The sequence below is a fragment of the Mobula hypostoma genome, chromosome 8 (genome assembly GCF_963921235.1).
Source record: "Mobula hypostoma chromosome 8, sMobHyp1.1, whole genome shotgun sequence".
Lineage (NCBI taxonomy): Eukaryota > Metazoa > Chordata > Chondrichthyes > Myliobatiformes > Myliobatidae > Mobula > Mobula hypostoma.
Genome location: NC_086104.1, coordinates 71,720,259 through 71,734,924, shown reverse-complemented (window position 1 = coordinate 71,734,924; position 14,666 = coordinate 71,720,259). Strand labels below are relative to the sequence as shown.

Sequence of the window (14,666 nt, the reverse complement as noted above, 5' to 3'; positions counted from 1 at the left end):
TTGTAACGTTAACTAAGAAACTTGTTCCGTGGAATATTTCAACAACCATAATGTGAATTGGATAAATATATGTTATTTCGGGCTTTTATCTTCTTGATTTAAAAACATAACATACAACTATTCTGGTACATAAAGTAGAACTATATATACATATTAAAATAGTACGATGTGTTTCCCCTGAAATGAAGGCTTGGGTAAATAAAGGAAGCAACTTGGGGAGCAAAGAGAATTCAGTTTAATATCACAGATATCTCTGCAGCAGAAGAAACACATTTCTCTTGATCTTGTTTCAAATCTATCAATCAGATCTGTTCCCGGTATTTTCCAGAAGCAGCCGTGAAGATGTATGGTCGTTTATCGAGTCGTTTTGACGACAAGGAATAGGGATACGGTTGTCTGAAATAGGAAAATAGAATTGAGGCATTTTGCGTGGGGTGCAAATTTAAATGTATTGTGGGAGAGGATAACGTTTACAGGGAACATTTATTACTATTGTCTCTGTTAAGCTTATCTCTTTCGTAGACTATTTGCAATCAGATCAAGATTCTGCAAAATCTGAGGCCCGTGGTAAAAGTCAAAACTTGCAAACAACCTGGACAGAGAGCAAGGGTCGCCAAGTACAGCAGAGAGCGGCCAGTTACTCCAACAGAAGCCAAGCATGAGCCGCATCGTCAGCATTAATCCGAGAGCTAAATAACGACACAAGTCGGTGAATACTCCTAATAAATTCGTAAAGGGGAGTTGGGAGTGATGGCGATTGGGGTGTAAGTACATCGTTAGGACATCAGCCTCTCCTGTAATGTGCCAACCAAAAGCACAAATATTTATTTATATATTTATTTATTTATAAGCTACACGTCTCACCGTTAAGGAGAGAGGGAAAAATAAATTTGACATGACTGCGAGGTTATGACCTGTTCGTCAGGAACCAGTTGTCACGAAATGACTGTTTCACCGCGACCTGAAGCAGCAAATGGTTGAAAGGAAGGGAGGGAGGGGAGATAATTAAAATATCTTTTAAAGTGCACCATCCATTACAGAGTTTTGATTTGATTTAGGCTTAAAAGATATTTTGAGGTTTTTTTTTAAAGTCTTGCACGTTTTGTAACCATGGAACGCTCATTAAAACTTTTAAGGTCTGATTTTAACGGGCTAATGAAAGTGATTGGTGGTCAGTCACCCAACGCTGATAATAAACTTAAGAGTCTTTATTCATTGGAATCACAACGGTGCCTCAAAGGTTTCTCTCTCACTTTTTAAGTCTTCCTCCTAACGTCTTAACCCTTCCACGTCTTGTCCTGGGTTTGTTGGCCGGGGCTGCGGGGCTGATGTCGAATAGTTGTCTTGGAGCGGGGGGGGGGGGGGCGAGAGATGCGAACAGCATTCTGCCCTCCTTGCCCCTACCGCACAGACCCAGGTTTCATTGATCGCCACCCCCTCTTCCTTATGAGATAATGCAATTACAAACATCAATAAGAGCTGCAACGGGAATCATTATCTCCTGACAGTGATAGATGAGGGTCCAGAAATAGCGTGAGCTCTCTCTTTTCTCCACCCCCACCCCCTCTGTAATCATTTGCATGTCCGGGGGGTTGGGGCTGTATCAATGTCGTCAAGGAAACCGATCATACCTAAAGAAAGGACATATTGGGGTAGGGCAAACGTTGAAGTTCTCTCTCCTCACCCGATTTCCAGCCACGGCATCGTGCTAGTCCCGCTCTTTCCCCCAATCCCATTTAAAAACAAAATAGCCCTCTTATTCCGTTGTGACTAAAGTCTGACGACATCATCCACCTCAACCCGTTCCCCACCTGCAAGACACAAAAGTCATCGTTACCAATTGTTCTATAAAGTTCCCTCATTAAAGAACAGGTTGTGCAAAGGAGATTCCCGCACCTGGAGCGCGGGTTGGCAGGAATGGGGTCGCGTGGAATGTTTTTGCTGGAAGCATTCGCGGGAATCTTTCTCCCGTCTTTCCCAGGAGATAACAGAGACACCTGATGGAGCAGTAACTGCTACCCTGCACCAGTCCGGAGTGAGTGGAGATACGCCGCAATTTCCCCCTTTTAACCAGGCTAACTTTCCCCCGTCTCCCTCTACTCCGCTTGCCTTTTGCTCGCTGTTTCGCCTTAAGAGGCCGCCCTTGCGGCGCAGCCGGCCCCGGGCCCAAGAATCTGCCGCGACAAACTACCCCACCCCCTCTCGCAGCACACAGCCCATCCCCACGCATTGGTGTCCAGTGCTAGCGCTCGCTGCGCGATTGGGAGGGAGAAGGGGGTTTATCTAGGGAGGGGGTAGGGATCTGGTGTAGCTAGGAAACGCGAAACAGCCCAAGAATACGGCATCTCCACGAGCAAAATGTACTTAACGTGTCTTTTGAGAGAGTGCAATAAGGCGTGAGGAGGAACTAATCTCTGTATTTAAATGTTTGTGGCAATTTTATCTAAATGAATTTTAATGCAAAGGGATCCTCTTCCGTTGGGCTAATGGTGATCTGTTATTCCTTGGGAGGCGAGGGTCATATTTGACATTCACATGTTATTTTCTTTACATTTCAGTCAGAATTCAGTCAGATATTTTAAAGTACGCATTCGAAACTAATAAACGTCCCATCCGATACTGTATATAAATAACCTTATTAAACCATCATAGACTTCTGTATTTTCCCCTGATATTCTGATTTTTAAAAACATTCAGACACCATGATGATATATACGCTCGGCACCAGCAGACAAATGCGCCGTTTTTAGTCCAGTCTCGACAAGTTTTACGGAATTATTAACAACACTATTAATAAGCTTTGCATGGCGGCGAGCGGGAAGCCAGGAGTTGAAAAGAACTGTGTGGATGGAGATGCGGGGATATTTTCCGCCTCTTCGCCGTTGCTGTATATTAGAACAAGAGAGAGAAAATATTCTTTCAGAGGCATCGTCTATTTTAAACAAACTCATAGATCGGGTACTAATATGAATACCTACATATTAGACGTATCCAGTGCCTCTAAACTCAGCAAAAAGCCCACTGCGAATTAACTTTCCTGCCCATGTCATCAGCCAGGATTTGAATACAAGCAAGGAAGCCGCGGCTACCTTTCTTGTTTTTACCTGCGACTCCCCAACGCGTTTCATTGTTTCATTCGTGCTTGAACAGGGGCTGCAGGGGCGAAACATCGTATTCCCAAAACAAGTGAAATCAGCATGACAAAAATAATTTTTATTTTATATTCAGATTTCATTATCGCACACAGTTAAGGGAAACTACTACAATTTACTCCGTTATTTTACAATTCAAACCGCTTGGATCAGAACTCTAAGACTCTGTGTGCGATTAATATTATTATCAGCTTCTTGATAGAAAAAAATGCTATCCACAAGCATCTGTTTATAACCACAATGAAAGGCATTAGCTCATCCCATTCAGTACATTTTATGCATGCCAACTCATACCAAACTGCTACTTTTACAAAAAAAATTCCAATAATACAATTCATTATTTCCAGTCTTTCCTCTGCACAGAAGAAAACAAAATGTATTTATTTACAACGTATACATAATTTCTTCCGGATCGGACCACCGATAAAGGAAATGCACGCAGGAGGATAATTTTTTTTGTCATTTTCATTTTGAAAAAAAAACTAGAAAAATGGTGTAAACATATTTGTAAAAAAACAAAATGTCTTCAACTGATCGTTGGATGGTTAATTGCATCAAACAGAAAGTGATGTATGTCAGCGTTGGTGCAAGGAACATTGAGTCTCTGATGTGACAGTTCAGGTCTAACAGACTGCCTTTTGGTTTCGGAGCTTCCTCCTACCAGTCTCCTTAAGACACTGCCTGCAACAGCTGATTAATCATTGTTGATGGCTGCAGTTTTCCCATCCTTCCCGATTTACATCTGTTCGGGCCAATTCAAATATAGTGAGTAAATGAATTAGACATGCTAATTCAAGCCCCAGGCTAGAGACTGCATGACTGAAATCCTGGGATGGCAGTCTTCTGCCCGACATAGTTAATATTGTAAAAAAAATCCTAATAATAACAGTTTTCAGTCATTTGCAGGACATTTATAAGGCGCAGTTTGCACTAAGGAGGGTTTTGGAGGAGATTTAGGGCCTTGGAAACAACACACATAGTGTGGAAGAGAGTTTCACATATTTTTTGTTTAAAATCTATAAGAAACGACATATTATAGGGGAAGTACAATACCATGTACAAGTTATAATTAGCAGTCTTCTCTCTCCTGTCATCCTATGTGATTCTACAATAGCATTAAACTGAATTTCTTGTCCCCAGGAGTTGATTCTTGACTGACGCTTCCCGGTTTCAGGATCCCTCTGAAAGAGGTGGGATTCCCATTGGTCCACAGTTGATGTAAAGAACAGAGCTCCCATGTCACTGTATCATAATCAGTCTCTGATACTCAGGCCACCATTGTGGATGTTATTTCCCTTCGGCTACTGAGCATGGATGTCCATGACTTGTCCTCCCATTGTTGGGTCTCCTGGGTTTAGCATTGTGGGGCTAGATGCTGACATTGGCATTCCAGGGTGGGGCGGTGGTCCTCCATGCATCATCATTGCTGGGTGGTGAGGGTGTCCAGGAATGTAGGAATGCATGGGAGGTCCGTGTCGTAACTGGGCAGGGTGTGGGGGCATCTGTGGAGGCGTGTAACTTGGTTGTCCCATGCTCATACCCATTGCACCACCCTGAGAAACGTAGTCTCCTGGCATACCTTGTAGTCCTGCATGAAAACACATGGACACATTGTGTGAGGCAGAGGAGAACAAAACTAATCATCTGAGCTGCACTTTGGAAAATTTTCAAAACATATAACTCATCGTACAGGATGGCAGATATGTAAGAATACAGCTGATTAAAGGTGTTACTCAACGTATCTCGCAAACACATCCAGCCATGTTGTGTTGTGCTAAACAATGGGACACAGAGACCAAAGGGAAATGTAATAAATATTGCAGTGACTGATACAGTTTATATCACCATAAAGGAAAAACATGACCATGCAAAAAGTAATGTTGAGGTGAGTTTCACAGTTTGAAAGGGAATCCCTTATTACTGCTGGAGAGGTTGTGTTGAAATTTGTAGCAGTGCAATGTAGAAGGTAATTCTAATTATTTTACCACACTAAGGACGAAGTGGACAATATTGGAACAAAACATACATCCCGTTGTTCTGGGTCTGTGGGGTCACAGAAATTTAAAGGAAACCTTAATCAACAATCATTTTTATTGTAAATGGAGAGATTTCAAGCAAAAAGAGGAGATTATGACCTTGTAAAAAGGTTAAAACATTTCTGCTTCGTAATTGGAGGGTGGATTTCCTAACAATGGCCTCTGAGGGAGTTAGGGTGGGGGGGGGGTTGCGAGATGGGCAGTGGGGTTGGGGTCACTAAGCATGCTTACTAAACCATACCTGTGAGGCTGTTTGGCAAATGGAAGCAAATCAATAATGTTCATTAATTAAATCTTTCTCTGTGATCAGTAATGTCTGAAAAGCCGAATTTGAATTCAGGCCACCCTTGGCTGAGCTTGGATGGATACAAAGAGGAAAATTGGGGCTAAAACAATAAGCCTCCTGCTTTCTGTGGGCCTCTACCTTCTGCATGGGTTGCCATGGTTGATGGGAACTGACAGGGGTATTGTTTCTAAGAGCTATAAGCTCCATAATCGTCAGGGGTGGAAAGCATAGCGCTCTCACTAAGTAGGTTCAATTGGCTTTGCTTCTGAGTAATGTGGCTCTGTGACTGTTACAAACACCTTGGATTCAGGGCTCAGGGCTGTGCAGAAAACGGCTGCTTAATCTAGCCTAAAGGAACAATTTTGAACTAATGAAAATTGCTTATAAAATATACTGTACCCACAGCTCCATAATCAAATAAGCTGATAATATTTTTGTAATAACCTATTAATTTAATTGGTCATGAAGCATATAATACATCATTTAAATTTAATTGACCTAGAAACTAAGAAACAATATTTAAATTAGCCAAGCTAGAAATTTCCATGGTGAGGTAATAAGTCTGTTGCATTCCTCAGCTCAATGGAATTTTTTCACAGTTAATTGTCAGACTGATCTTTGATTCCATGCAGAGCACATATCTAGAATTCATTTGGCCTTGATATATTTAAAATGTGTTTGCCACATTAGAGACAACAATAAGAACAGAGTGCTTTCATTTCAGAAAACAACCACAAGGAACACAATTAGTGACAACCTTTAGAAAAATTACGGTGGACAAGAAGGCGCCTTTTTTTGTTGTTGGTTGATGTGGTTTGTTGTTTAAATGGGACTGAGCGCTCCAGGAAACTGCAAAAAATGGTTAGTTTAATTAAAAAAGGGAGAATAACACTCATTTATCATCAAGGGCAAGGGCACTAGGATGGAGTAAACTCACAAGGCTTTGCTTTACTAGGACCAACCATTCAGCATTGCATTAATGATCTCTATTTTTGTATACTCGAAAAGTCAAATCCATTTGTCACACTGCACGTGATGGCATACTTAATTTAGCCATATGCAATTAGCCAGGGCTAAGCTCCATAACTGCAACACCCACCTCCATTTTGATGAGCATTTTTTAAAAATGCTATTTTCTGCAATACCCCCACCTTATCAAAAATAAAAGCTGCCATGGTTGGTTAGATGGGGGGGGGGGGGAAGAATGATAAATCAGAACTCTAATTGAATATGCAGGGATTTGTCTCATTTCAGATTATAGTCAATGCTTCTGTTATCCTTTGCTTTTGGAACACTGTCTGATTGCCTTTTTGGTGGCTCACAGGTTAGTGTATAAATGTAACTCATGCATCAACTGTGGCTAGACAGATTTATGACACTTTGGGGACATGCTCTTTCCTTTCTCTTGCACTGCTGCAGACTGCTTACATTTTGCCAATCAGTCTGTTGCTATGGCGACGCACTCCCCCCTCTGGCTGGTTCTTGTTTTTGTCATGTGGCCAGTGCTGCGTTACTGTGCACAGTTCCAGATAATAGCGTTAGGCAAAAATGTTCCCTAACTGTTATATATAACATATATGTGTACTTGCAATAAGTTTCAAGTCACTGACAATGAATTCAAACATTCATGAGCAGGCACAGTAAAGGACAGGCAGCCCAAGAGTAGTTTGGAAAAGAGTGAACAAAGCATGAAGCTATGGGCGGGAACAACAAAAAGGAAAAAAAAATGTATGAAGAGAAAAAATATGCTCCTGAAACAAGATGTAAAAACAAAGACCCTATTTGTACTTACTTCCCCCTTGCTTTGCGATTGGTTAACTAGATGAAGGTTACATGTAGTGCCATTGCCCCTCCATGCCCATATTCATGCCTATTCCACTCATAGGTCCTAGAAGGGAGATAAAAATCCAAGAAGATGCCAGAAAATGAGCAAAGTCAAAAAACAGATAGCGCCAAAAACGACCCTTTTTTCTTTTAATACAAGGACCTCAGGGTCAAGCGGGATTATGGCTCCCAGAATCGAAAGGAACCATTTCTCCCTTTTAATCATTAGGTGCATAGAAGACAGGCAAGGCAAGGCAGGCAGTTGAAGTGCAGCAGAAGATGAGGGTGATAATCCTGATGAGCACTCTGAATGTGTGGGTGAAGATGTAACACTGGTGTGCATGAAGGACACAAGAACAAAAAAAATCTAAAATCTTACCAGGTGGCCTGATTCCCATATGCTGCTGGCCATCCATCACAAAGCCTCCCATTGGCTGGCCATCTGGGTTGTAGGGTGCACCTTGGCTCACTGAGGATTAAGAACAAGTCTGGATATCATCTTCTGTCTACAATGCTCAGATCTGATTCAAATTCTGGAACCTATTGTCTGTACAGAATCCATAATATAAAGCATATGAATAGAGTCTCAACTCACTGACTAGAGCTTATTAGTCTGTATAGCCTGTGCCTCAAATATTTCACATGGCTAAGAAAAATACTTACCTAACTGATGCAATCTGTACTTAACGCTTTCACTTAATGTGACAAATGCTACATTATTTATACTGATTGCTGCTCTGTTTGGACTCAGAATATTTATATTAGTGAAACAGAGAAACGAGTAGCTAACCCGTTTAGCTTTGGTTACTAACAGGACATTGCATTTCACTACATGCACACTGCATAAAGTTAGCTGATTAGTTTGCTTGAAGATGATACTGCAGAAAAATATGGAAGGTTCACAATAGTCTTTACACAATTCCTTTGTGGCAAAGTAATTAGAGTTTGCCCTGTGATTAGCTACTGCAATTGTGCTAGGTTTTGCACAATGCACTCTTTATCATCTTGTCTTTAGAGACTGCAGGGAAACCATGTGTTCACCAGGACCCAGGAACTCAGAAAATCGGACACAGAATGTTACATCTGCCCTGGGAATTTCCTTCTGCCATTGATGGCTCCACCTGCAATCCCACAAATTAAAATGATCCCTTTCTGTTCAGCACTGACCCCCGCATTGAGTATTTTACACAAGGATATTTGGCCCACGCTGTGCGTGCTGCCTCTCTGGTGGGGTTCTTCAATCAGTTCCTGCTTCCTCCCCAGCACTCTTTGAAAACCCAAACCCGTTAAAACTATGTATTCCAGCAGCTAAAAAAAATTCACATCACCTTCAGTTATTAGATTAGTCAACTTAAAACTGTGGCACTTGATTATCAGTTCTGCTGCTATTGGATATAATTTCTTCTTATTAAAACCCTATGTGACTTTAACACCTCCAGCAATCTCCCTCTATATTCCCTTCTCTGAGAACAATCTCCACTTCTGCCAGCCTCTCCAAATTAATGTAATCCTCCAGCCCTGGGACCATTCAGGTAAATCTCTTCCACACTCGCTCCAAGATTTTTTATACGGTAGAACTGAGGCAAATTTATCCAAAATGATCTTCAAGTATGGCTCAGTTGAGATCAGTCTCAACTCAGTGTGAAAAGGTTCTGAGTGCAAGCCTAGTCCAGGGACTTTGACAGAGTTATCCAGGCTGGTGAAGCTGATGCATGACCGAGGTAACTGAGAAGCACCTTGTGCTTCTTCCTCCCCTCCACCCCACCTTCTTGCAGTGATTTCTCATCTTTTTTTTCCAGTCCTGATGAAGGGTCTTGGTCTGAAACGTCATCTGGTTTATTTATTTTCGTAGATGCCACCTCCAACATTTTGTGTGTTTTACCTAGGTTTTCCGGCACCTGCAGATTTTCTCTTCCATGTGCGGGAATACTATGCTACTTTTTGGATGCAACAACGACAAAGGGCCTGAATGCTTTCTCCAGTGGGTAAATATCCAATACCACTATTTCAAAGTTTTCCCTAGTGCCCTACCCAAGATTTATTCTTCAATCAGTACATCTAAAGAGAACAATTATCACATGCCGTTTCTGAGAGTTTGCTGTTTTAGATGATAAAAATACAAAGGACCACAGATGCTGGAATCTGGATTAATAAGCAAACTGCTGGAGAAACTCACTGGATCAAGCAGCAGCTGTGAAGGGAGATGAATAATCCATGCTTCAGGTGGAAACCCAGTAACAGACGCTGCACGACGTACTGATCTTTTTCCACCAGGTTGCTATTAGATGATTACAGTGATTACATTTTAAAAGTTCTTCACTGGTTATAAACTACGTTGGATTGTTCTGATGCTGTGTGAATGGTGCTTATAGAAATGCATGTACTGTTTCTTTAACCTAAGCCCTAAACAATGCTTTCTTGTTTTTGAACTATATTATAATACATTTTAAGTGGCAACAGCATCTTATGGTTTCAACCCTCTTCACGTTATAGGATGCCAAAGAGCCGGAGTATATTCACCAGAGCCAGCAGCTGAGAGAAATATATCAGAACTCTACAAAATGCAGTGATTTAAAAACAATACTAAACTATTTATTTTCAAACTTAGAAACATAAAAGCTCATTTTAAAAGAATTAATGAAGAGTGTCTCTATAATGAAATGTAACAGGTTTCTGCCTTAGTCGCACACAACACAGAGAGCAAATCTTCCATCATTGTGTCCAGCTATTTCCAGATATTATTCTGGTAGTAAAATCCTTCATCTGAAGAATTCTGCTGGATGGAATTCGAAGGCCCCGGGTTAGAATGAGTGTCATTTTAAATGGGGAGTGCTTGAATGGATTTTCCATTAGATGGTTACAGTGGAGGTCGAGGACAGATCTTAAGGCTAAATGACACACCATCACCTCCTGAAGAGCATCTCCACCATACTGCTAATTCCTTTGCTGATCCAACTGGAGTGAGGAGATGGACACAAAATGAAATCACCTGGAAACACTTATAAGTGTTCAGAAGTGTACAATCAGGATAACCTTATTTATTCTGGAGTATTTGAGTCTTTTACGATGCTGGTCATCCTGGGATATGCATCTACCACCGCTTGGCTACTGTCTTGTTTCCAATGTCGTCCTTATGTCATACTTGGGCTGACTACTCAAAGAATGTGACAAGGGCTCAATGAAGATGCTCCTGCTGTTTTTCTATTCCCATTTGAGAGAAGGCCAGCCTCAACTCAGCCTAAAGCTTTTATACCGCTTAGCATTTTAACATTTCTTGCTTGCTTCGAAACCGCAGTGTAACAATAAGGGACTGGGTCAATCTTTTGTTTTCTGTGCAGACTAAGGAATAAGGGGACTCAATGGGTTAGAAATATGTTGATCCAATTTCTCATTATTCATAGTTTATTTTCAATATCGACAAAAATACCGAGTCTGATAAAATTCAGACTTTACAAAGAAATGTGGAACCTTGGTGCAGTTATTAGAAAAGCAGTTTGTGGGATTTTCTTCTTGAACTTAAGATAGTTCTTAAAACATACCTCTTTGACCTAAGCATTGGTCACCTGTCCTAAAGTCTTGGTATGTGACCTGGTGAATTATCTACTTTTTAATAACCACGTCCTTGAGATGTTTGAAATTACATTCAAGGTGCCACATAAATGCAGTTAGTTGTGCACTACAATTAAATGATTATCGCAAATTTAATTCATGAACAGGTGATGAGCAAACAACACAGGATTTTCTTTTTTGACTTTTGAGGCCTGGTTATGACATATCAGCAAGAGTGGGCAGCAGATTAATTCACTGACAACTGACTTGCTGCAAGTGCCATTGGCAAAGTCTTGTCAGTATGAGCCTAAAGGATTACATTTAAAAGGTTAGCAACTGATTTTTGCATCCCGATGGATAACTTTTCATTATAATCTTAACATGAAAAATGCATGAATTTCCAAAATTCTATTCAGTGCATTTTTTTTCTCAAAGGCAGATTTATTTTTCATTGTAATATAATATTCAATTAGATTTACATGAAAACTAATACATGACAGAAAATGAGGAAGTGATAACATAAAGCACTTGCAGGGTTAGTGGAAATGAGTCCTTCAAGCTATTGAATCATCTGCTTTGATTTTGATGGTATAAATTATATTTTACAGTATGTACAGTATATGCTACACATACATACTATGTATGTACAATGGATTCCGGTTAATTGGGCCATCCATTAATACAGGCAGCCACTTATTTGGGAACATGCTTAAAGAACAAAAGCTAATATAGACAATAGCTAGGATTTCCTTTGTTTACTTAGGAAACTATGCTGCTTAACTGGGACAGAAGACTGTTGCTGAACAGTTTCTAACTAGTGTCAGTTGTGTGCACTAGTTAAGACGCGACACTGTGCTTAGAGTGAATAGTTTATAAATGGAGTCAGTTGCATGTATTTGTGTTCAAAAACAGTGATCTTTGTCACTGATAGTTGGCAAGAAATAAGCAGTAAGACAATTCAGAACTGTTTTGCTCACTGTGGTTTCAGGCATTGAGGCTTGGAGATACCAGAAATGGCTGGAAGTGAAAATGAAACAAATTTACTACTTCAAAAAGTTAGGTATTATTTTTGAAGTTTCGACAAGCATGTTCCCAAATAAGTGGTTTCGACAATCATCTTGAATGTTACAATGAAAATGAAGATTTGGAGGATGCAACAGTTTCTAACTACCATCAATCGCATGCACTTGTGTGGCTATTAGACTCTACACCATGCTTAGAAAGAAAAGTTCTTTAATAGTGTTAGTTGCATATGCTTGTCTTATGTTATTCATTTCAGCAATGGAAGTCGAATTAAGAACAGTCATTTTTGACACTACTTCAAGCAGAAAGGCAATGAAGGCAGTCCATAATCTGCACTAGGTGTCTGTATAGTGATATGCAGTCAATCAAAAGAACATGGCAATGTACATTGTACACATTTCTCTGTTGATAACTATTAGGAACGCAGTTAGATAGTACTCTAGTAAAGTTGGTAGTGTCCTCATTAGTTCTGTATTTCATTTAAGTACATAATTTGTTACTCAGTGAAATGGCAGGTTGTCTTTTTGTAAACTATTTCCATGAAATTTCGGCTAATTGGGGCAGCTGCTTAATTGGACCAAAATGCATTGGTCCCTATTACCTGGAATCCACTGATAGTTGTATGAATGGCAATATTAGGTTTCTTGTATATACAAACTGTATCTGCTTTCTTTGTAGTTCATTAATTAATAGAGGCATCCCACGATTATATGTACTAAGAGATTAGCGGAGATATATCTCATTTCATGTCAAATGTAAGCAATATTGGTTCTTAACATGAATTATCTCATTGCAAAGCAAATTACATCTTTGCACTAAATACTTAAAAATACCACTGGAAGGCCCTGACTTTGACTTACAAAGATGAGAATGCCCTTTTAATGAATTATGAAGTGCTAAATGACTCTACCATGCCTATTATCACACTGAGAACTGCATTAATGTTAAAGCAGAGAACAAGGCATATTAGATGAATCCCTCAACAAGAGGATAAGAAATAATAGGATTCAGTTTAGATATACTAGTCCTGAGTCATACAGTACCATTCAGCGCGGCTCAGCAACAGCCAGGTGGTCCATCTATTCTGTGCTGGCTCTTTGAGCACCCATCCAAACCCTGCCTCTAATTCTGATAATTTTCCTACAGAACGCATTGAGAAAAAAGTTTTGGATTTCTCAGTGTGTGTTAGAGACGGGATTCTTAAAGCCTGTAATGCCAGCAGCTGGAACAGTGAGTCTGGGTAAAGGTTTTTTTATTCAGTGGAACACAATTCCCCAGCTCAGGCAGGACCCAAGCTGAATAATCTGAGTTGATGTGGGTCCTGTGAATTACAACCAGTTGGACTTACATAGGCATTAAATAGCAATGAATCCCCTCGGAGGGGATACCGAGGATACAGAGCAGTAGTTTTCAACATCATTTGACACCAAATCATGGAATGAGATATTAGAGCAGGGGACTAAAAGCCCTTTCAAGGAGGCAAGTAATGAAAAACTTAAAAAGCAAAGAGAAAGGGTGGAAAGATTCTGGGAAGGAAGGTACAAATAGGTGAAGGGGCAGCCTCCAAGGTGAAGCAGTGGAAATCTGAAGCCGAAATCGGAAGAGCAAAGATACCTCAGAGAAATGTAGGGTTGGAGCTGTAGAGAAAGGATATAATCACTGTTTCTAATTATTGGGGCAAGGTAGTTGGGTTCAATATAAAACGTGCGCCTGCTGCCTCCATATGAATATGATAGCTGATAAAAACCCAGCAGGACTAGTACGGGGAACTTTAGATGAATGCAGTTCTGGCAGCTTGGGGACTCGCAGGACCATTGTTTGGATCAGCTCTAAATGCCCCTCTTTCTGCTGGCATTCAGAACTTTATATTACTTTGTACTGCAGAGTTTGACACATGGTTTATTAATAATCGGGTTTAACTGTCCCTGTGCAGAAGCCACTGATCTGGTAGCAATGTCTGCAGCACCCACCAGACATAAACCTGGAGGCATTATTGTCACTCTCCTTTTCACACTTTAAAAGCAGCCCCTCTGAAAGCTTCTGTGTTGATAATGCAATCCTATTGTTGATGTGCATTATAGAGCGTTGTGTGCATCAAAGAAAGAAAGTCTTGCATTTATATAATGCCTTTTCGTGGCCTCAGGATGTCCCAAGGCACTTTACCTCCAACAAAGTACTTTTGAAGTGTAGTGACTCTTGTAATGTAGGAATTTAGTGGTCATTGAGTTGGGAATAGGAAAGTTCAACATTTATGACATTTTTCCTTCTTGTTTTCCCCTTTATTCAAAATATATTGAAAAAAGTTAATTGATCTGAAATCTTAATTTTATTTTGCTCTCCATAAAATACTACAGGAACTGCTGAGTATTTACTATATTGATTATTATGAAGAAATCTGAAGACTATCCCCCAAATGTGATTGGGGTGGATGGATTATTGGATGGTTGGGGCGGAGTTTGATGGATTATTTGCTAGCTAAATATATTTAGGATTATGGAATAAAGGCAGCAGTTAACATGTGATTGAACGATCTCCCATCTCCTTAAAAGGGAATCCTCTGTTCCCATGCTTCCAAAATGTACGTTGTAATTAGGAATAGATACATTTCCCCTTTTTAAATGCAGGGACACACTAAAGTATCTGCCCGAACACTTATCTAAAATAATTTTTTTTCACCACTGATTGGGGCTCAGACCTGGGACTTACTTAGTCTGTACAGCTACATACATTTTAAGCTAAAGGCTTTCAAATAAAAATAAATGGAATTTATAAGAAAACAAGAGATAGCCTTGAATA

General features: G+C 40.2%; 1 protein-coding gene and 1 long non-coding RNA gene across 3 annotated transcripts in view; both read right to left on the bottom strand.

The window, feature by feature from the left end:
- Positions 1 to 218: 218 nt before the first annotated feature.
- On the bottom strand, positions 219 to 2,083 carry LOC134350137 (uncharacterized). The gene is made up of 3 exons (XR_010018829.1): positions 1,897 to 2,083; positions 1,632 to 1,811; positions 219 to 396 (listed from the first exon to the last, which is right to left on the bottom strand). It is a non-coding gene; the product is annotated as an uncharacterized LOC134350137 (long non-coding RNA).
- A 1,115-nt stretch (positions 2,084 to 3,198) lies between these two features.
- The window catches only part of meis1b (Meis homeobox 1 b), a 211,046-nt gene continuing 199,578 nt past the window's right edge, over positions 3,199 to 14,666 (bottom strand). The window contains exons 11-13 of one of the 2 annotated variants that reach the window (XM_063056112.1): positions 7,678 to 7,767; positions 7,267 to 7,362; positions 4,605 to 4,740 (exon numbers count right to left, since the gene is read on the bottom strand). In XM_063056112.1, the coding sequence (XP_062912182.1) occupies positions 7,304 to 7,362; positions 7,678 to 7,767 (149 nt within the window). In that variant the 3' untranslated portion in view covers positions 4,605 to 4,740; positions 7,267 to 7,303. Of the gene's footprint in view, positions 4,741 to 7,266; positions 7,363 to 7,677; positions 7,768 to 14,666 lie in introns of both variants that reach the window. The other variant, XM_063056111.1, reaches the window with a different exon arrangement.